Source organism: Lynx rufus, unplaced genomic scaffold, assembly GCF_022079265.1.
Source record: "Lynx rufus isolate CCGP_SWC_20201006 ecotype Redwood Valley unplaced genomic scaffold, mLynRuf1.p SCAF_16, whole genome shotgun sequence".
Taxonomy (NCBI): domain Eukaryota; kingdom Metazoa; phylum Chordata; class Mammalia; order Carnivora; family Felidae; genus Lynx; species Lynx rufus.
In genome coordinates this window covers 28948506-28970557 of record NW_025814830.1, presented here as the reverse complement: position 1 = coordinate 28970557, position 22052 = coordinate 28948506, and the positions used below count along the sequence as shown (strand labels likewise).

The following is a 22052-nucleotide window of genomic DNA, read 5'->3' as shown; positions in this document are numbered from 1 at the left end:
TGTAGCGTTCATAGGAAAGCAGTCAAGAAATGGCCCCTTTTAGGTATTACATTGTGGAGCCGCAGAATGTTCTCAGTGTAACAGAGCATGTTAATAATAGTGTATTATAGTCATGATGTAAGCTTCCTTAGCCTCGGGGGTCTTCAAGTAGGGGCTGGCAGTCCCTTGTGTCTCTTTAGCCAGGAACTTGCACAAAAGGCTATCTCTTCAGGACCCTCAAGGACCTGAGCCATTGGGCAGGCCATAGGAGAAAAGATGACTCCCAGGCCACAAAGGTCACCTCTAGAGAGTCCTGTCCAACCACCAGCCTCACCATGAAAGGCCTGAAGCAACCAGTCTGTCAGAGCCAGAAAGGGCCTCCGAAATAATCCCAGGCTTTCAATTCGTTTCCCAGCAACTCCAAGCTTCCTATATAGAAGGATTAGGGGTGGGCAACTTGGTGGGAAGGAGAGATAAAGAGCTTAAACATTAATAGAAGCTGTGTTTTGAAGGCCCACTTTATTTCTCCCTTAGTTATGTTTACTTAGGGTGGCTTTGGGGGCAGTAGAGGGTAATGCTGCTGGTGGAGATTCTGGGCTGGGGCTAGAGCTCTTTCTCTAGGTCATCTTTGGCCTTGACTTGGGTTGTTACCTGATAGCTATGGTACCCTGGGCAAGTTGCTTTTCTCTGGGCCTGTTTCCTCATCAGTAAAAATTGAGCTAATCATTAGCCTCCCCCTCTGTATGCTGTTGTAAAGGTTAAATGAAATGCTGCATGTCAAGTGCCCGGCACATAGTAAGCACTCTATTAATGGAGGGGCGTTTTTGTGGTTCAGTAGCAGTAAACTGAGCCTCAGAAAGGAAGGGGACCTTGAATGAGACCCTCCCAGCACAGTGGCAGAACCAGTGCTATTTCAAAGGCTCTTCCTTCAGGACAGAGGGACTCCAGCTCACCCACTTGGAGGGTCTCCTGCTCTTTATTTTAGCAGCTCTGACCTTTGCCGCAAATGTCACCCGGGCCCTGTAGGGAGCAGAGATTTATAGACTTTTTAAGTTTCTTCTTCTGCCGGGGTCTGTAGCCCCTCTCCAGGCTCTGCAGATTAAACAAAAAACAAACAAACAAAAAAAACCCTGCAAACACTGCCACTCCATTGGTGTCTTTATTCATACTTGTTGACATTTCCCATGGGGAACTGTTGAAGGAAGGTGGGGGAGGGCTGAGCGGGAGCCATGGCTTGGTTTTCCTCCAGCCAGTGGAGGAAGTGATGGGGTCAGGGACGTACTAAACAGAGTGAACAAGAGAACCATCACTATGTGGGCTGAGATGCATCATGGAGTGACTTCAGACAGCCTGAAGTCCTTCTGTCAAGAAATTCAAAGTGGAACAATCAAGTCGATCGAGAGAAAAGAACAAAGTGCATACAAAGCAAACTGCTAACGTAGAAGAGGTCCTAAGGCGTCCGGCAGTGAGAAGCCAGGTGTGCAGGGTGGCCACGTGACCATGCCCCTGTCCCACTGCCCCGTGCCAGGCTGGGCTGTCGGGCCACCAGTGCCCTCTTGAGACAGTCTCTCTCTGTTGGCTCCGAGGGTGCTGTAAGCCACAGAAAGTTGTGGAGGGAGAAAGAGCCCGAAGCGTGGCAGCACCAGGGCAGCCCAAGGCAGGGCTGCATTGAGAATATCAAAGCATCTCTTTGGGGGTGGCTCTGGAGGGCTGGTGGGGTATGGAAGGGGGATGAGGGCACCTGGCAGGGGTACAAGCAGCACCGTTCCTGGGGCACAGGGCAGAGCCACCCTTCAGAATCTTAAATTACCAGGTAGGGGTGAGAATGCTGATTAACTACAGAGCTGAAGGCTGCCAGGCCCTTCCGGGTCCTTCCCTGGCGCTCAGGGCCTGGTTTTGCAGAAGACATGGACGCGCGGGGCCTGGAGAAGCCAGAGACGGCTCAGCAGCCCAGCCAGTCGGATTTGATGCTTCCAAATTTCACGCTCTTCAGACTCTGGTTCTCCAACTTCAGGTAATACGCGCCCTTGAAGAAGTAGCTGTGACCTGGGACGAGACAAAGGGAGGTGGTGACCACCCCATCCTCGGACATTATAGCACATGAGAGGGTCCTGGGAGCCTCCCGTAGGGAAGAAGCCTTTAAACCAGAGAAGACCCCCCCACCCCGCCCCAACCTCTGAGGCCGGAGGAAGGGGAATGGCTGGGGAACTAAGCTCTCTTGAGTCCCTGTTTCTTCATCTGTAAAATGGGGGTGAAGATACGGACCTCTTAGACCTTTGGGCGAGGATTAAATCGGCTAATACATGCTATTATTAATGTAAATAACCGTGCTCCACTGAGCACAGGCACAAACTAAGCACTTCCCAGAGGGGGCAAATGAGGAGGCTCCCAGGCCTTTCAGGCCGACAGCTGGCTGTTTGGCTTACACAGATTCTGTGTTTTGTTTTGTTCTGAATGAGTTGCCAGCGTACAAACATCTGGAAATTTCACATGAAAATACACATTTCTTGCTCCCTTTTTTTTTTAATTTTTTTTTTAACGTTTATTTATTTTTGAGACAGAGAGAGACAGAGCATGAGCAGGGGAGGGTCAAAGAGAGAGGGAGACACAGAATCTGAAACGGGCTCCAGGCTTTGAGCTGTCAGCACAGAGCCCGATGCAGGGCTCGAACTCACGGACCGTGAGATCATGACCTGAGCTGAAGTCGGCCGCTTAACCGACTGAGCCACCCAGGCGCCCCTCTTGCTCCCTTTTAAAACAGCTAGACTATCTGAACGATACTGGGCCCCCATTCTTGCAGCAGCCATCAGAAGAAGGTGGTTGTAAATCAGCCAAGTGCCTTCTGGTTCACCTCAGACCTCACCCTTCCCCACTGTATGCCTTGCCTGCTTCATTCATTCGTGCTATTGGCCTGGCCCCTACCGGCTTTAAAATGTGCGATTCCTGGGGCGCCTGGGTGGCTCAGTCGGTTAAGCGTCCGACTTCAGCCCGGGTCACGATCTCACGGTCCGTGAGTTCGAGCCCCGCATCGGGCTCTGGGCTGATGGCTCAGAGCCTGGAGCCTGCTTCTGATTCTGTGTCTCCCTCTCTCTCTGCCCCTCCCCCGTTCATGCTCTGTCTCTCTCTGTCTCAAAAATAAATAAACGTTAAAAAAAAAAAATTTTTGAAAAAAAAGAAAAAAAATGTGCGATTCCTGACGTACGTGATCTCATTTCCTTCTTTCAAAAGGCCGGCACACAGTAGGTGTTCAATAGATGTTTACTCTCGAAGACAATCCTTAACCTAATCCCTAGATTATGTGCTGCTCTTTCTTGGACATGTGAGATCTTTCACCACCGGAGCTTAGGGCCATGTGCTTAGCATATGATAGGGGCTCCAAAGAAATCTTTGTGGAGTTTAATTGAAACCTCCTGTAAAAAGCCAACTGAACTCATTTCCAGGACCCTGCAGACCTCACAGAAGCCTCCTCAGAATACGGTTTTCAAACTCCAAATTCTATCCCTTGCTGATACGGGGTTGTATTTTATTCAGCAAGGGACCGGGGGCAGATTGAGTTGAGTGGGAGAACTTTGCCACATCAGCAAGAGGGCAGGACAAAAGTCTGTCCTGTCTCCAATGGAGCCATCCTTCTGCTAATGGGAGGCAGTCACAAGGCCTCCTGTGGAACCTGAAAGGGCCTGGACCAAACCCCGGAATGAATCCAGGGCACAGAGCCCGTGTTTCTTGTTCCAGCAGGCCTCCTGCCCCCCCCTTCCCTGGCTCCAGGCCCTGCAGCTGTGAGGGGCCTTTCTGGGTCTTACTGCCTGGAGCCAGCTGAGTGAGCAGAGGTCAGGGGTCTGGATGCCTTCCCAGCCCTGGGCTGAAGGGGCTGGTTTGTTTTCCCCGGGCTCCGCTTGCTGCTCTGCACAATGAGGGAGTGTGTGCTTGTGAGGAGCTGGGCCCCGGGGCTGGGGGCGGGGAGGCAGGTCCTAGAAAGCGGACAGGGGGCTGGGCCGCTCACCACCGCCCTGCAGGTCGACCACGGCGTCCAGGTTATCGGGGATGGCGTTCCAGGCATCCGCGATGAGCTTGGGGAAGCCAGGGTCCATCTTCTTCTTTACTTCATTGTACCTGCAAGCAAACAGCAGATGAGGAACCGGGGGGGCGTCCCTTAAGGCCAGCCCTCCCCCAACCTGGATGGGAGGGCCCAGCGGCTGGCTCCTGGCTGAGCCTGGAAAACCAGACCTAGCCCTGCAGGGAGGCGGCCGGCTGGAGTCAAAGGCCAGGGACTACTCATTAGTTATGTGACCTTTAAAAGTCCCATAAAAGCAATCTTGTGATTACTGCTAATGTGTAAGCAGTGCCTTAACCACTTTCCATATATTTCCTGTCAGTCTTTGTGAGAATCCCAGGACACGGTTGTTACTGGAATACTCATTTTACAGACCAGAGGCTTAGAAAGTGCACCCAGCTCCCAAGTGGTAATCCAACCCAGGCCTGCCTGGCCCCCCAGCTGCAAGGTGCTCTCTGAACCTCCGCTTCACCAACTATAAAATGGGTTGTATTGAGCATCTTAATTAACGCCTGTAGGAAATGAAATAACATATGCAAAATGCCTATCTCCCTGTCTGCTGTTTAGTATTTGGGAAATGTTAGTTCCTTTACACACTCTGATCCCTGCTGCAGTGTGGGGAGCACTGGACTAAGAGTCCAGGGATGGGGTCCCGCCTCCACATTCTTTCACTGAGAGGCTTTGACAAACCACTGCTTCTCCATCCAGGTGGAGGTGACCGTCCGCATCCTGGGAGATGATCTCATCTGGGACAGCCAGGTTACATGAGTGGTACGCGAATCCAAGCCCTGTTAGTCACAGGGCGGGCCTCCCGCCCCCTCCGTCCCTGATGTAGCTTACAGGGCACATAGTTATCCTGGGCCGTGCCTTTTATCCAGATAAATACTTTGAGAATTAGTTGGCATAGTCTTCTTCCTGGCTAGCGATACCTCCATCGTTTTCCTTTTTTGGAGATTTTGTTTTAAATGCCGGGGCCACTTTGATTCCTTTGCTTTTCTACTTACACTCAACCTACTCTTTATTCTCTAAATATTTAATGACCTCCTACTCTGCCTGCCTGTGGATACTGCAGCAATCAAGATAAAAGTCTTGCCCTTGTGGAGCTGATTTTCTAGACAGATCTGTGCTCAAATGCCATTTTGGGGACAGCCGAGCTTTCCTCTGTGGGGCCTCAGAGCGGACCCTCTTCCCCGAGGCCAGCCCGACCAGCCGATCCTAGACACCAACAATAGCTTTCCCTGTGGGTTTCCCTTTCCATCCCTCACACCAACCACCATTTCCACTTCCCCCTCTGCCCACCACCCTGGGAACCGTCGGGAAAGCCCTTCTTAACCCCAGCTGCATCATAAGACTTCTTGCAAAACCTAATATGCTTCCTCGTGACCTGGTCTACCAAAACCAAGTCTTCAGCCCAAAGTCCCAGCACCTCATCCACACCACCCCCTCTGACGCCCCCAACACTACATTCTCCCAGAGTGGTAACGGCTCCGACTCTGGGTCCTATGCTTGAACTCGCCCTCATTTCTCTCTCAGTCTACCCACAGAGGGTAGGCAGGGCAGGAAGCAAGCCTATTTTACAGATGTGGAAACCGAGGCTCGGAGAAGTGAACCAATTTGCTTCCAAGTTCTTTTCGGCCAGGAAGAACAAGGCATCAGGGCATCAGAAGGTGCTGGCTCTGAAGGGGCCCGAAGCTCTTCGTCTTCCTCTCTGTCTGCAGGTTCCTACACTGCCTGAAAAGGTTTCTTTCTCTGTGACACTCCATGCCTCCCCACCGCTGTGGAAACTGGCAGTGCAGAGCAGGTGTTAAGAACACAGACATTTCTGTCCCAGCTTTTCCACGGGGGTACCCTTGAGGTACTTCGGCCTCAGTTTCCACACCTGGAAAACGGGGCTAAAATAGGATCTACCTTTAAAAAGAAATAAAGGTGAGGGGCACCGGGTGGCTCAGTTAGTTAAGTGTCCGACTACGGCTCAGGTCAGGATCTCATGGTTTGTGAGTTCGAGCCCCACATCGGGCTCTCTGCTGTCAACGGAGAGCCCACTTTGGATCCTCTGTCTCTCCCCGGGTCTCTCCCTCTCTTTCTCCCAAAAATAAGTGAGCATTTAAAAAGATAAATAAAGGTGAAATGCACAGCCTCAGGCCTGGGATAAGCCTGTCACAGAAGCCATCGTTGTTCTTTTCAAACATGTTTATATCTAGTTCCCTCATTCGACCGTAAACTCCACAAGGAAAAGCGTGACTATTTCTTGACCACTGTCTTCCAGCACCCAGCTAAGTGCCTGGCACATAGGAGATACTGAGTATACATTTGTGCACTTGGTGGAAGCTTCCAGAAGCAGGGGCTGAGAACGCCCTAGCACAGACGAGGACATGCCAGGCTGGAAGCAGATGCCTGTCCTCTGTCATCTGGGGCTCTCCTTCCTTCTCCAGCAGGGAGGTCCCTGAGGCCTCTGAAGCCTCGGCTCCAGAAACAACGTCTCAAGCTCATTGACTACGTCTTCTGGAAACCCAGTCCAGAGCTTCCAGAAAGGCCTTTAGCTCTGCTGCTTTTAAGTCAGTTTCACTGACCTTCTAGAGCAGCCTGTGCATTCTGGACCCCAGCTTCGGAAGGTGGGCTCGTTGCAGAAAGGGACTGGGAAGCAGATAACTCTGCCCGAATCCCAGCCAGGTGCCGCCGCAGCCCGCGTGTCCGTGTGTGTGCGTACACATGCGTGCTTGGGCACACTCGCGTTCACACGTGGCTACATCTGTCCTATATGTTCACATACACAGGGGGCCCTGGAGGGGGAGCACAAAAGTCCTTCCAACACCATGGTTTGTAGACACAAGTGCTGCTTTATGGTTCGAAGATTCACGTTTCTGCGTGTCTGTGCTGCTCACTGTCCGCATTCTAAGATTTAGAGATTCAGGGCGCCTACCGCGCTGAGATGCTATTTGTAGTACGTGCTTGTGCAGAGGAGTGTTTGGGAGCCTACGGGCAGAAAGCCCGCTCCGAGGTTTCCTGGCTGACCGTGTTCTTTCTTGAGGCTTGAGATATCCATCAGCTTAAGTTGCTAAGTATCTTAGCAATATGTCTGGACTTCCTCCCTGACACGGGCAAACAGCTTCTGAATGCAGGGCAGCTGGGGGCAGGGCGGGTGGGAAGGGCAGGGAAGGGGGAGGAGAGGGAGGCCTGGGAGGGAAGCAGGACTGTTTCAGGGATGGCCGGCAAAGGGCCCGGATGCGGGAGCAGCCACAGGAGGAAGGTGCCAACCACCCCTCGCCCCAACCACCCCTTCCACTGACTGAATGACGCGGAGGGTAGAGTGGAGGGGCTTGGGGTTTGGGGCCAGGAGAAGCAGTTACAATCCTGGTTCTGTGGCCAACACACTTGCATTTAAATAACGTAGACAAGGTATTTAATTTCTTCGGACCACAGCTTCCCTGTCTGGGAAATGCGAAGCTTTCTAATCAAATTCCGGAAGTCCGGGTGGCCTTTCACTGACCATTCATGGATACTGGGCTCCCTGACCCATGGCCCTGACCATGGCCTCTTGGAATTGAACCCTTTCCTTTTGATGACCTAGAGCGGTGAGTAACCTCCTTCTGAACTGGCCCGCTGCCAGCCTGCGCCCACAGACACTGGCCCCGTGGCGGACATTTCACAGGGTGCCTGCTGCTTCCCGTGGGGCCTGATCTGGATGCTTCTGCGGGCAACTGGTGGACCTATCTCTGTCTTCATCATATTTTGCCCTCTGCCACCCCCACCTACACCACCCCCATTTCTGAGGACCCCACTCTCCCAGGTACTATAGAGAATAGGGAAGAATAAATAGCATGGTCTCTAGGAGCCAGAATTCCCAGGTTCGAATCCCAACTGCCACGACATGACTGTGTGACTTTAAACCAGATACTTAACCTCTCCGGACCCCCAGGCTCCTCATCTGTAAAATGGGAATAATAACAATACTTATCTCATAAAGCCCCTTGGAATAATGTCTGGCATCCAGTGTCATTAGTCGCAGCTGCTACCTTTATTTTTATTACCCTCGTCTTCAGTGAGTCACTCCCAAATCGGAGGCCCCACACCAGACAGACATGGGCCCAATCGAAAGACTTCTGAGGAGGAAAGGAGGTTCTGACCAGACCCCTAGCAGCAATGTGCACAAGGAAGCTTCATCCCTTCAGGGACTTCTCACAGGGCCTGCAGCTCTGGGAGAGGAGAGGTGAGGGAGGGGGCACCCGTGGCCCCAAACCTCCGACTCTGACCCAGGAAACAGGAAACCACACAGTGCCTTCTCTTCGTCCACACAGATGGCTGTGCTGTTCTCCTTTCTACTCTGCCCCACCCCCTTACCTCCAGAACTTGTCTCCAGCAAAGATGTAGGTCTTCCTGTTCTTGCTCCAGTTGAACGCAGCATCTACCCGCTGGACGTCAGGGGGCAGCCCCAGGCTGGTCAGCGGCTTGGGGTACCCTCGCTCCAGGGTGCTGGCTGAATAGACCCAGTATTCATTCCCTGCGGTGGAAGCAAAGCGTGCGTTGGTGACTGGTGCTGAAATCCCTCAGGCTGGCCTGTCCCTCCCGTCCTCTGTCTGCCGGGGACCCCACCGTGCCCATTCTCATCGGGGACACAAGGTCCTGCTCACTTCGGGCTCAGTGCCCAGAATCAAGACTCGCATATACGGTTTCACAAATTGCTTATAGAAGTTGCCTGGCCGAGGAGGTGAGTGGAGGGGGGTGGGGGGGTGCGTGCCTTGCTCCCTCACCAGGCCACGCACGCTAAGTGCCGCACTTACCATGAAGACTTTTTCCTAATATTGCATCACAGCCCACGAGCACTCTGGGGCGGAGGAGGCGGGGAGCTGGCTGGCGGAATCTGTACCTTTGTGCTGCTAAGACTTCAGCTCCTCCAGGAGGCAGTCCCTGTGCCCACCCCTCGGACCCGGGCAGTTTCCTATCAGTCCTCCCTCCCCTATGATCATAGCCTTACCGCATTTCCTCCTGACAGCCCGCTTTTCTCTCCCCGCACCCCCCACCACCCCGCTAGCTTGTGAGCTCCGTGAGGGCCGGGCTGGATCGCTGGCACGCTGTAGGTTCAAATGAATGTCGAAGGAGCAGGGTTTCCCCGATGTCAGCCGTGTGACGCTACCTTGATGATTCTTAACCACTTACAGAGACTTTTTCTACTATTGTTTGCTTAGTATTTGGCTTTCAGGGAATTCATCCTGAGATCCATAGAAAATATATTTATTTTCTTGAACTAAGTTTTGAATGTTAAAAATGAAATCACCTTTTAAAAAATTCTAACTCAAAACAGTCAAAGGCTCTAGCTTTAGGAAAGCGTTGGAGGCACCAGCACTGAACTGTAATTTTCCTTCTAGAAAACGGATCAGAAGGATTGAAAATTAAAAGGTAATGAAATGTTCACACGTGGGCTAATGCTATTTGATGCTGGGTGTCTGAGCCAGTCTCCCAGATGAATCCCATGCTTTTGGAAGTCATGGTTGAGAGAACGGATCCATAAAAGAGAGGGAGCACCCACAGGTGCACAGGAACCACGGTGCAGACCCCCGTGGCGCCGAGGGCGAGGCAGGCCCCTTCCCACACACCTGCAAAGAACACAGCCTTCTCCTCCTGTGGGGCCTCGTATACAGCATCAATCTTTTCCGGGAGCTCAGGCCAGAATGTGGCCACCAGCAGGGGCCCCATGGGCTTGCTACGTGGTGTCACTGTTCGCCAAATGAACCTGGAATTGGGGCAGGGGACACAGAAAACCACACCTTGGGTCACTCTGCAGCTATTACCACATGTAATATTAGCTCCCCAAGCCCACTCAAAAACTTCCCAGCGATGACGCCCTTGGAGAAGGAGCCAAGAGCAAAAGGAAGGTTGGAAAGACTGGAGAATGGGCAGAGCCCCCTCTGCAAGATGCCAGGGCAGAGAAGCCACTTTTTTGCTCACTGTCTTGCTTCCTCCTCCAGGAAGCCCTCCCTAACTACCTCTGTCCATACCATATTCTTGTCCCTCTGAGTCTCTCAAAATCATCAACACTGGGTGCCTGGAATAGTAGTTTGATTGTTGTTGTTGTTGTTTTTAAATATCTTTTATTTAAATATCTTTTATTTAAAAACATCTTCAAATATCTTTTATTAGATCAGAAGCCAATTGAGGGAGGGGCTTATGGTATTCACAGAATGTCTTGAATTGAAAGGCAATGGACTCGTGCACCTTGGCAAGAGTGACAACTATTACTTCTGGAGGGCCTACAAAGTGCCAAGCACGTTGTGTGGCTTATAAAACGAAATCTTCATGATGTCACAAGATTGCAGGCACTCTTGGCGGTGTACCAGCACCCATTACCCATTTCTTCCCCTTCCATCCTTCCTCACACAACTCCGGTATTCATGATCCAAGTTTGCCCACCGGTGGACCCAAACCCCAATCCGATTAGCTTAAGCCACCGGTCTCAAAGTGTGCTCCCCAGACCAACAGCATGAGCATCATCTGGGGACTGGGAAACACAAATTATTGGGTCCCACTCGAGACCTATGGGCCAGATTCCCTGGGCTTGGGGCCCGGCAATCTGTTCTAACAAGGCTTCCAGATGATCCTGATATGTGCCAACCTTTGAGAACCACTGGTCTAAGCTTATCAGAGATTAGCATTTCCTGGCAATTATTATTGGTTCAGTAGTTGCTATATGATTCATGTGAGCCTAACAAGATTGGATAGACTTGTATTTCCTATCTGGGGACTTCTCTCTTTCTCTCTCCTGCTGGATGTGGGCAAGGAAGCCTGCTGCCACTGGCAGCCATTGTGTGACCATGAGGGACCCAGCCTTGAGATGAAATCAACGCGGAGGATGGCTGTGGACAAAGATATCATTGAGTCCTGCCCCTGGAGGCAGCCCTACCTCTGGACTTCATACCACATATACATAATTAAATTGCCTATAATCATGCAACCGTTAGGAGCAGGTCCAAGATTCCAACCCAGGGAATCTGGCTCCAAAGCTCATTCTGTCACCTACCACACTCTATGGATGGATGGATGCATGGATGGGTTGACAGACTGATGAATGGATGGATGATGGATGGGTGATGACTGACTAGTAATAGATAAAGGATGATGGATGGATAGATGATGGACAGATAGATGAATGATGGATGGGTGTATGTATATGTGTATGTACAGATGGACGATGCAAAGATCTTTTAATGCAGTCCTAGATACTGTCTGCCATTCTCCAGGAGGGCTAGGGCAGCTGGGTGAATCTCAGATCTTGATCGATTGAGTGGAGGCCTTTATCTACAGCATAAAGGATACCACCTCTCCCCTGTGGTTCCTTGATTCCCATAGAAAGAATGGTTTGGCTATTTGAGGTCAAGGCCATTCCAGGAGAAAGCCTGTGGGAGCCTGGATTACTGTTTCCAATTCTTCCCTCCACCCCTATTTCAGAATTACACATCCATGTACATTTGCCATGTGACCTCTCAGTACCACCGTCTATAGTGGGTGTTGGGCCTGGCCATGTGATTTGCTTCAGTCAATGGAACATTCTGAGACATGATGTGAGTGGAGGCTTTAAATGCGTTTGTGTGGTTTGATTTGGCCTCTTGTGTTTGTCATCTGCCACAAGCAGCTGCTAATCCCAGGAGACTGAGTGATACGCAGAAGATACCCGAACCCAAACCGCAGCCCAAAGCCAAGACACCTAGCAGACCCATAGACTAGGAAAGAGTAATAGAAATGCCTATTGCAGTAAGCCACTGACATCTGGAGGCTGTCCAATACATAGGACAAGCTGTCTGTACGGGCCATTCTGTGAAGCAAAGGTTGGGGGCACTGGGGTAACGGGACATGGGCAGAGGGCAAGGACGAGAAGCAAGCTCCTGTACTCACCTGTCCTTGAAGAAGAAGATCTCCCCCCGGATCTGAGAGATGCCATCAAAAACAATGTCCTGTTTGCAGATCTCAGGAGTGACGGGGCCGAGAGTCGGGGTGGGGCCGGTGCCAGTGTCAATGTCAGGGGAGGCCCCTGGAGGAGGACGTGACCTCAGACTCTCGCCAGCTCCAGGGGCTCTCCCCACCACGCTGAGCCCCCAAGGCTGCCCACCCAACTTGCTAAGGATCAGAAGAAATAGTATTCTGGACTTAGAGTGAGGCCGGGCAAGACACAGAGATGATGTCTGGACGTGGCAGATCAGTGAAGAGAGACCAGGGTCCCAACCAGCTGGTTGGTACTTAACAAATGCTATTCACTGACATTGCTTGAACCAGTCCTCACCATGGCCCTGGCAAGGAGGCACCGTCATTACTGCCATTTTACAGATGGGGAAACTGAGGCCCAGAAAGGTGGAGCGACCTTCCTGAGGATTCAAACCCAAAGCTCAGGTTCTTAAGCCCAAAAGAGAGTCAAGGCCAACAGCGGCTACCAGTGTGTCCAGCATCAGAGGTGTGGAACCTTCTCAAGCACTCATCCCTTTGTTCCTTGTGGCAACCCGTCACAGTTTAAAGAAGAGAAAAGTGAGTCCAAGGAGGTAAAGACCTGCTCCATCTCTTGCTGTGGGTGAGGGGCAGATGCACTTGAACTTGGCATCTCTCCCTTTGACTTGGTCCGGGCACCGGGACCATTTGATACCTTTTTTTTTTTTTTTTTCCTTACTGGACCTACTCTAGCCTCATCGTAAGCATTAATAAATAAATTACTGTTTTCAAGCTCTGGTTGAATTACGCCTATTACACATCAAGATAAAAGAATCGGGTATGAAAACCAAACACCTTGGGTCCCCTCCCCGTCTCATCAGGATCTTCCATACGCTGAGACATTCAGCTCTGTATTTAGCTCCCTCTCCTGGATTCTAAACCTAACTTGGTTGCTTTCCTGGTGACCCTGGGCCAAAAGAGTTACCTTCCTCAGGCCTCAGTTTACTCACCTAGAAAATGGAGAGCCAGTTTCTCCCCTGCTGACCTCACAGAGTAGCTCTGGGGAGCCAAGAGGGGCATGAATACTGGTGCTATTTGGAAAGGAAAGGGACTATCCAGGGGTCCCCTTGGAGGGCTGCTCTGATACCCCCAGAACTGATCAGCGCTCCTGTCTCCTGCCTTTGGTCTCCTGCGGTCCTGGAGAGACGGGACCTTGCTGGTTCCCAAGCCCTGACCTCCATCCTGGGCTGCGTGACCTCCCCAGACCCCCATCCCGAAGCCCCACACGGAGGGTTACCGTAGAGCTCTTGAATGCCCTTGATGTCGTCGTGGGACAGGCGGAAGTTCTTGGTGTAGGTGTAAATGGGTGCCATCAGGGCCCCAGGGTCCTGAGAGTGCTCCAGCCCCATTGCATGGCCAAACTCATGGGCTGCAACCAGGAACAAGCTGTACCCTAAGGGCCGCAGGAGGGGAGGGGGGCAGAGAGACAAGGGGAGAGAGACAAGGGAGGATGAGGGTTCTGAGGACATCCCCATGGTAGGGCCGAGAGCCTTGCAAATGGCACATATTGATTTTTCCTTCTCCCGAATACTCTGGGACTGAGATACTATGCCCATTGCTTCCAAGTCGGGTCAGCCAAAGTCCCTTTGTCCCTTCCCATGGTGGGCGGCTGCTGTGTGCTATAAAGAACAAATAGCAGCTGCAAATCCTCTACTTGGAGTCCCATTTGATAAAAAAAAAAAAAAAAAAAACCAAAAAACTTGCACTGTAGGGTCTCCGAAGAGGAAAGAGACTGGGCTCACCCTTCCTGCCCCAGGGGAAGTAATGACAACCATTCCCACTTGGAGTGATTGCCCAGGCTTAGCCACAGACAGAGGGCAGGCTGTAGGATGAGGGGGGTCTCCCCAAAGGATAGGTTCAGTTCCTAAGACTGAGCTCCCGTGACTGTGACCTTATATGGAAATAGCATCTTTGCAGATAAATTAAGATGTAAGTTAAAAGGAGGTCACACTGGAGCAGGGTGGGCCCTTAATCCAGTGTGACCCGTGTCCTTATAAGAGGAGAAGATACATAGAAGGCCACGTAAAAACAGAGGCAGAGACTGGGGCCATGCAGCCTTCAGAGGGAAGGTGGCCGTACCAATGCCTTGATTTTAGACTTGTAGAGAATACATTTCTGTTGTTTTAGGACACCCAGTTTGTGGCACTTTGTTATGACAGTCCTGGAACACAAGTGTGCCACAACAGCTCTGGGGTCTTAAGCCATTCCAGCAGATGGAGAATCCCACCTTTACGTAGAAGCTGGAGCAGGGCAGGTAGTATCAGGATATGTCCTAGAGTGGCATTGGCAGAGGTTAAGAAAAAGTCTTTCGGCCAGTCTCTGTCGGTTAGCCGTTACCCAAATACCACCCCATTGTGAGTAAAAAAGAAGAAAAGTAACATAAAAAGAGGCTGATCTAATTCTGGCCAGCCCCGGACCAGACCTCTCACCTGGCCATCTGGAGCCATCAGGGAGCTTTAAGCCCAATCCACTGGGCCCTGCAGACTAGAGTGGGCATAGTGCCCCCAAACACCTTGCTCACTGCACTGACCACATAGTAAGGTCATGGCCTATCTCCTGGTCATGCTCTTGCCCCAGCCTGTGAGCCCTGGGGGGCACACTGTCAAGGTCCCCCCACCCATTCACAACTTGGCAAAAGAGGGTGCCAATGGGACACGGAGGGCTCTGGGGACTCTCTTGTGCTACCTGGAGGGTGGTGTTAGAGAACGGATGACGCTCCTCCTGTTTTTCCTCTCTTTTCCTGCCCACCCAGCTCCTTGCAGTCAGCCCCTCACTGGAGGGGAATGCCTTGCAGGGGAATCATTCTCTGGAACAAGGTTACCCTGCGCTCGGCACTGGGATGTTTTGCATAGCCATAGCCCCGCCTGATGGGGCGGTCAAGGCGGAGGAGAAGAGTGCCATCTCCACGGATGGGCAGGGCCTCAGCCAAAGCAGTGTGTCTGCCAGCACAGGTGGGTGTCTGGGGGTGATGTCTATGCCAGAGGTGGGTGGGGGCCCAGGAAGGTTTCCAGTGCAGGGGCGGGGCAGCATCTGGTGTTTCTGCCCAACGGGCGGAGCGCTGTACCTTGGTCAGGGCAGAAGCCCCACTTGCGGTCATCGTCATAGTTGGCTGTGGTCGCACACCACATCTTCCCATCGCTGCGGCCTGCGCTCGTACAGCTCTCATGCTTGTTGCCCAAGAAGGTGAAGGGGAAGACACAGGGGGCACCTTCTGAGTTCCCGCCAACAGTGGACATGGCTGTGGAGCGAGGGACATGGGTCGGGGGCAGTAAGGCATCTGAGGCCACCACCAGGGAACCACACGATGCGGACATTAACAAATCACGCTTATGGAGCACCCGCTTCAGCCCTGGGCACTGGTGCAAGCACGTCTCTACAACCCTGTGCAGTAGGGACTGTAAGTCACCCCCATTTCGTGGATGGGAAACTGGAGCTCAGAGAAATTAAGAAACTTGCCTGAGCAGATACTGCTGGAAGCGTCAAACCCACGCAGCCAGATTCCAGAGCTTTATTAGCCTCCCGTGGATGAGGCTGGAGGGGACCAGAGGCAAAGGGTGCTGGGCACAGCCAACGGGGCCAGCATACTTAGACAGTGAGCTCCATCATGCGGGCTCCTGTAGAAGACCTACCTGTGTCTCCTGCAGAAGGCAGGTGCTCAGTGAAAATCAGGAAGGGAGGGAGGGAGGAAGAGAGGGAGGGAGGGAGGGAGGAAGGGAGTCCTTACTGAAAAACAGAAGCCAAAAGACAGAGGCACAGACTAGAGCAAAGAAAGGCAGGGAAGACATACTTCAAGATGAGACAGAGAGAGAGAGAGAGAGAGAGAGAGAGAGAGAGAGAAACGATTACTAGGAAGCTGAGAGTGGGTGGGCCATTCACAGAGGGTCCTGAGCTGGCCTGACATTAGGGATCACCATTTCGGCTGAACTGGCTATTGTTCTGATCAGCATCTGTTCGGATTTTGGTGCTCATGCTGTACCAGCTGCTAAGGACTCTGATGAGTTGCCCCGGACAGGGGGAGGGGGCTCTGGTAGCTTTTCTACCAGAGGACAGACTTTTCCATCAGAGGTGGAGACACCCACCGGTCTCGGGGCAGAAGCCATACTTCTTGTCTCGGTCGTAGTCTTCCGTGGTCCCGCACCAGCGGTAGCCGTCGGTGCGGCCCTCGGTGGTGCAGCTGTCGTAGGATGTTCCCTGGAAGCGGAATGGGAACTTGCAGGGCTGTCCGTCAGCATTGCCACCCATGGTGAACAGGGCTGGGGGTGAGGGAGAGACGGAGAGAGCATGAATGTGAGAGGCCACCCACCGCCCAACCGGGAATGAGCTCAGCACCTGCGTGGGCGCAGGGCTGGCTGGGGGCCAACCTGCCAATTCACACCAGCGAAGATACAGCATCGTTAAGATGTTAAAACCCGTCTATGCTGGTAGCTGAACTGCTGCTCCTCTGGTCCCCTGGAGGGTACTCCTGCCTCCCCAGCCACCTCGATCCCTCCCCTGGGACCTTATGGGCCACCCCTCCTCCCACCAATGAAATGGTTAAAACCTGGCACACAGCATGGGGCCTCCAGAGCCTTGCCCCTGACCCAACCCCAAGGTGACTGTCCACTCTGCCTGGTCTGTGCCCAAGCCATGCAGATTGCTAAAAATATCATCCATGGTGGTCGGCAGGACCACAAATCTTTGCATTCGAGAGAAAGGAAAACTGAGGTTCTGAGAAGGCTGGTTCTGGAACTGCTCATGGTCATCTCTCTCTTGCTCACACCCTTTGCCACACACACACACACACACACACACACACACACACAGAGACAGAGAGAGAGAAAGCTTCACCTCCCTTTCAACCCCAGGCACTTTCCTGGATGGCCCTCCTGTGGTCTCTGTAGGAGAGAGAGGAGGAAAGGAGGGGGAGAATGGAAGAGAGGTGGCATCTCCAGACACCTTCTAATATGCACTCCGAGCTCCCGCTCTGACCTCCCCAAGACAGAGGTTATGCCTGGGGAATTTGGGGAGAGTGGGAGTCAGAGTCTGGGCTTGTCTGTCTTGGGTGTTCCCCCTGCTCCCCCATGCCTTCATCCACCCCCAAAGCTACAAAATGGTGTATCTCTGAAATTGCCAACTAGCAAAACCACAAGTGCGTAACAAGGACCATCTGTGCACAACGGCGCCAGAGGTGACCTCATCAGCCCTCATTAACTCCACCATGGCCAAAATGGGGGCCAGGGACCACAGGACCAGGGTCCCATATCCTCACTACTCCCCTCTCCCCAACCAAGAGACCTTCCCCCCGCAATGCCAGAAACAAGGAGACCAAGGAAAGAGCCAAAACTGAAGCCAGACGCCTTGGTGGCCTCAGGGAGGGAAAGGCAACGTGTTAACCTTGAGGGAGGCCAGCCTCTGTCTCTGGTCTCCCAACAGCTGCATTTCTACCACCCAGGAAGCCCCCATCCCCTTTCAGATCCTGCCCCCAACAAGGATGAAGAAAAGCAATCATTGACTCAGCAGTCAGGAGGGGCTGAGTAACCAGAACCTCTATCCCAAGACCGAACACGTGCATGTTGTATGTACTTGAATCTGGCTAAACACCAAGTAAATGGCTAATGTCCGATGCAGGGAAAAACCAAACTTATGAATTACAGCTGTTTCCACTTCCATGATCAAGGCATTCTCTTCTAATCACAGGGACTGACACATGGCAAGGTTATCTCTGCTCGAATCCCTAGTGGGAAATGCCAGAGACATAAAATATCTTTGTTTAAAAATTTGACTTATTAATGGTCAGTGACTTGAACTCTTACTTAATACAAACTATCGCGTGAGCTTTGAGATGTATACGCACTGTTTTTGTGATTTCTGGTTATGAAGTGTGTGTCATCATGAAGGATCTATTAAAACAGGATTGGGTGTGTTATGTCAATACCCTTAGCCCTTAAGGAAACTCCTTGCTCTACATGGCTTCAAAATATCTAAACATTTTGTCACAAGCATCAGCAAAAACACAAAGATACTGAGTCAAGCCTAATGCCTTTGCCGAGACACAGAGATGCAGACACAAGAAAGGGAAGACAGAGACCCCGAGAGGCACATGGAACAGTCCCACACCCAGACGTGTGCACGCAGCTGTGCACACGCACGCGCGCGCGCACACACACACACATACACACACTGGAAGAGTCAGCATCAGAACCGGAAACGATGGCTGAAATTCCCAGGGCTGGTGTCCCCAAGCCAGATTGGGTACCGGCCTCGGTGTCTGAGTCTCGCCTCTGAATCCCACTGCTAGGCTTCCGATCCACACCCCCCCCCCCAGCCTCTCCTCGTGTCCCTGAATCCCCAGTTCTGGCCGGAGGACCACTGGGCATGTTAGTAATTCTAAATTCGTTCTCATTCACATTAGAAAAAAAAAAAATAACCAGCACGTCAAACCTGTGATTTCGCAAGTATTTCTGCTAAGGGCAAAACAAAACAACTGATTTCCTGCAAGTATTACGTAGGTAATCGTGCCGATGAGAAGGACACAGCAGTGGCTCAGATGAGGCTGGTAGGGCCTGAACGAACGAATGAAGTGGGGCACACTGGCCGCGTCCGGCCTGGGGGGGTGGGGAGCGCAGGGGGTAGTGGGGAGCCTGGGAAGGTGGAGGCTGAGGTGGAAACCCCGGGGCCAGGTGGACGCTCACCTTCGTGGGGGCAGAAGCCGTATTTGCCATCCTTTTCAAAGTTGTAGGTGGTGGAGCACCAGAGGAAGCCGTCGCTGCGGCCCGTGTCCGTGCAGCTGGTGTATTCCTTGCCGTTGAACAGGAAGGGGAACTTGCAGTACTCCCCGTCGGCGTTCCCGTACTTCACTCGGACCACTGAGGGCAGCAGGGGGTGGATGGAGCGTGAGCCTCTCCGGGCCCTTCTTTGGAGACCGGGACTCTGACTCACCGGGCTACGTGACCTCCCTCCCCCTGCCGTCTCTCCGGTCCCATCGGAGCAGATGGAGGTGCGCACGGCGGCCAAGGAAGCCACGGTCCTGGTTGCTAGGGACGGCAAGGCTCGTGGAGGACTGGGGAGGAGACCCGGGCGTGCGGATGTTCACTTTCTCACCTTGCCCTTCTCCCAGGGTCCACAGCTCATCGTCGTCAAAGTGGGAGTCTCCCCCGACGCCAGGGCCCGGGGCAAAGGCGTGAGCCAGGAGCCCGTCCTTGCCATCAAAGGGGTATCCATCTCCGTGCTCTGCAACACAGTGGGTCTCAGCTTCTAGCTGCCCCGGCCACACCCAGCCACGCCCAGACCACGGTCCTACAGCGGCCCTAACGTCTGTCCCCTTCCCTGTCCCGGTACGGTTATCCGGCACCGGGAACACGGCATCTCCGCAGAGGGCTCCTAACTTGATCGTCACCATCCCACGGTCTTCAGTACCCCTCAAGTCTATATGGTATCTCTACCACAGACCTTCACTAACGACGTTACACCTACACACAGACTAACATGCCACACCGGCGTCCTCACCACTCACTCACTGTCCCCACCTCTACACCATTGTCTACATCACCTACCCCACGTTCCCTGCCATTTTGGCCCTAGCGCTTACCCTCAAGTCACACCATCACCAAGATCCACAACATCAGCCCTCATGCCTACTTTGCCGCCCAGGTCCGCACCATCCACCCACACGTCAACACTGTCACAACGCCGCTCACAATGTCCACGCTCCCTCCCTGCACGTCTACACTACCGCCAGTGTTCACAAGGCCAACCCACATGGTGTCCTTGATCCCAGGTTCTATCCCGCTTACTCTGGCGTCTACACTGCTCCGTTGTTTCTGAGCCACCCTCACATCCGGAGTTGCTCAGTGTCCCCCCAGCATTAGCCAGTAGAACTTTCTGTGATGATGGGGATATTCTTTGTGCTGTTCAATTCAGTAGCCACTAATGTCCTGTGGCCACTAAGCACCTGAAATGTTGCCAGTGTGGCCGAGAAACTGAATTTTAGGTTTTATTTACATTTAAACGGCCCTATGTACCCAGTGGCCACCATGCTGGGCAGTGCAGGTAGACCACTTGCTTTCAGGGCACACCCCCCTGTCATGTCACCTGCCCCCACATCAGCGTGGCTCTCCAGTGTCTACATCTTCTACTCTCCTGTCTAAGCTATGCTCAGGACTCCGGTGCCCCTCTAATGGCCAGACTGCCCCCCTGGTCTCCACCCTGGCCCCCTGCTGACCCCTCTTCTGCCTACCCCAGCGGCCAAAGTTGATCATGATGTCCGCCTCTCCATCGTGGATACGAGAAAACCTTAGCGGGGTTACATCACTCCAGACTTGGAAGGCACGAGCAAAGGCATCATCCACTGTCTCGGGGTCCAGATCAGGCGTGTAGCCAATGATCCTGGAGGAGATAGAAACACTTGTGAGTGTGCCTGTGTGTACCAAGGAATGTGAGTGTGCATATGCACACGAGCATGGACATACAGGTGCAAGTGTGTATATGCAATTGTGTGTGTGACCACGCCTGAACGTGTGTGGATGTGCACGCATGAGTACAGGTGTGCGAGTGTGTGCTTAAGCAGGTGAGGGGTGCATAGACTTCTGCACGCACATACGAGCGTGTATGAGCCTGGATGCACGGGCAGGTATATGTGTGTGCGTGTTGAGCAGAGCCTGCTGGGAGAACAGCCCACCCAGAATGCCCCGGGGTTCTGTGGAGCCCTAGCCCAGCCCATGCCTCCATGCCCTGGCTCAGAAGTCTCATTCCTCACCTCTGGCTGGCGGGCGAGGAGGCATGAATAACGCGTTAAGGGGCACAAGGCAGAGATCTCCCCCTTGGAATCCAGCACGAGCCAGACAGAGCAACGCTCGCAGCCCAGTTCACAATCAGTTATAACAACTCTTTAATATCATATAAAACTCAATTAGCAACCAATCATCAAATTCCCTCCACCTGCTCCAACGCCCCCACTTAATAATAATAACGTATTATCGTAATAACAGTGCATATAATGTGACGAACGACTAGCATTCACTACGCTCTTACCGTATGCTGGACGTTGTGAAATCCCCTTTATTTATGACCAAGCTTAGTTCCCAACAACCTACTAGGAAGGTTGTGTTTTAGCCCCATTTTGTAGACTGGAAAGCCAAGGCTCAGAGCACTAGAAACTAAGTTGGCTGATGCCCCAAGGCTATTATTGTGAGATTCAAGCTGTGGTCCATCTGACTCCATTTCCTAAGAATTCCAGGCCCCTCGCTGGATACCCCCTGGGTCCCCAAGAAGGGAGAAGCAAGGCCCGGAGACCCACTGTCCCCACGGCCCAGGGGCCCTGCCTTGGCACCTGTACGTGATCTGGTTCTTGTCCCACTTGGGCTTGCGGGGGAAGAAGTTGTAGTTGGCCACATCAGGGTTGCCACAGCGAGGCTTCCGCATGGTCTCAATCGTGCTCTGGTCAAGGTCACCCGTCTGGGGCAGCCCAAAGAACTTCTGCATCTTCTTTAGTGTGTCCTTGAGCACGAACAGATTACAGCTCTCCTTGGGGCAGCCGTAGAAGGTGTTCAGATATTGCTGGAAGACAGGAACACCCGGAGGCAAGCAGCCACGTCAGGATGGCACAATACTGACCAAGGTAGTCAGGGAATCCAACAGCACTGGGTAGAATCCCGGGTTCCCCAATCAGCTCTGTGACCCACTGGTTGAGTCACATCAAAGCTGTAAAGCATGGCTTGCAACACGTGTTGAGTGCTTACTATATGCCCTATATGGTTATTGTTACCATCCCCATCATCCAGATGAAGAAACTAAAGCTCAGAGAGGTTAAGAAACTTGCCTAAGATCCCACAGCTCATGAACGGAGGAGCTAGATTCAGATCCAAGCAATCCGGCTCCTGGGTCCACACTCGGAACTCTAACTCTCTGCCCCTCTTCTTCTCCTCTGTCATCTCTTTTAGTTTACCTAACGGCTGATGACATACAAATTGTTCTTTCGCTTTTCTTGTAAGGAGTTTCATGGCTTATGTGCACGGATTCCAGTCGCAGACAGACCTGGGTACAAATCCTAGATCTGTCATTTCCAAAAAAGAAAATC

At 52.6% G+C, this 22052-nt stretch overlaps 1 protein-coding gene across 1 annotated transcript; it reads right to left on the bottom strand.

Moving 5' to 3' along the window:
* Window positions 1-1126: 1126 nt before the first annotated feature.
* On the bottom strand, window positions 1127-21552 carry MMP2 (matrix metallopeptidase 2). The gene is made up of 12 exons (XM_047078420.1): window positions 21306-21552; window positions 20214-20362; window positions 19079-19207; window positions 18670-18843; window positions 16078-16251; window positions 15063-15236; window positions 13236-13391; window positions 11915-12050; window positions 9622-9758; window positions 8369-8528; window positions 3980-4089; window positions 1127-2025 (listed from the first exon to the last, which is right to left on the bottom strand). The coding sequence occupies exons 1-12, from the start codon at window positions 21455-21457 to the stop codon at window positions 1922-1924; spliced, it is 1755 nt and encodes a 584-aa protein (XP_046934376.1). The 5' UTR covers window positions 21458-21552; the 3' UTR covers window positions 1127-1921.
* Window positions 21553-22052: the final 500 nt, after the last annotated feature.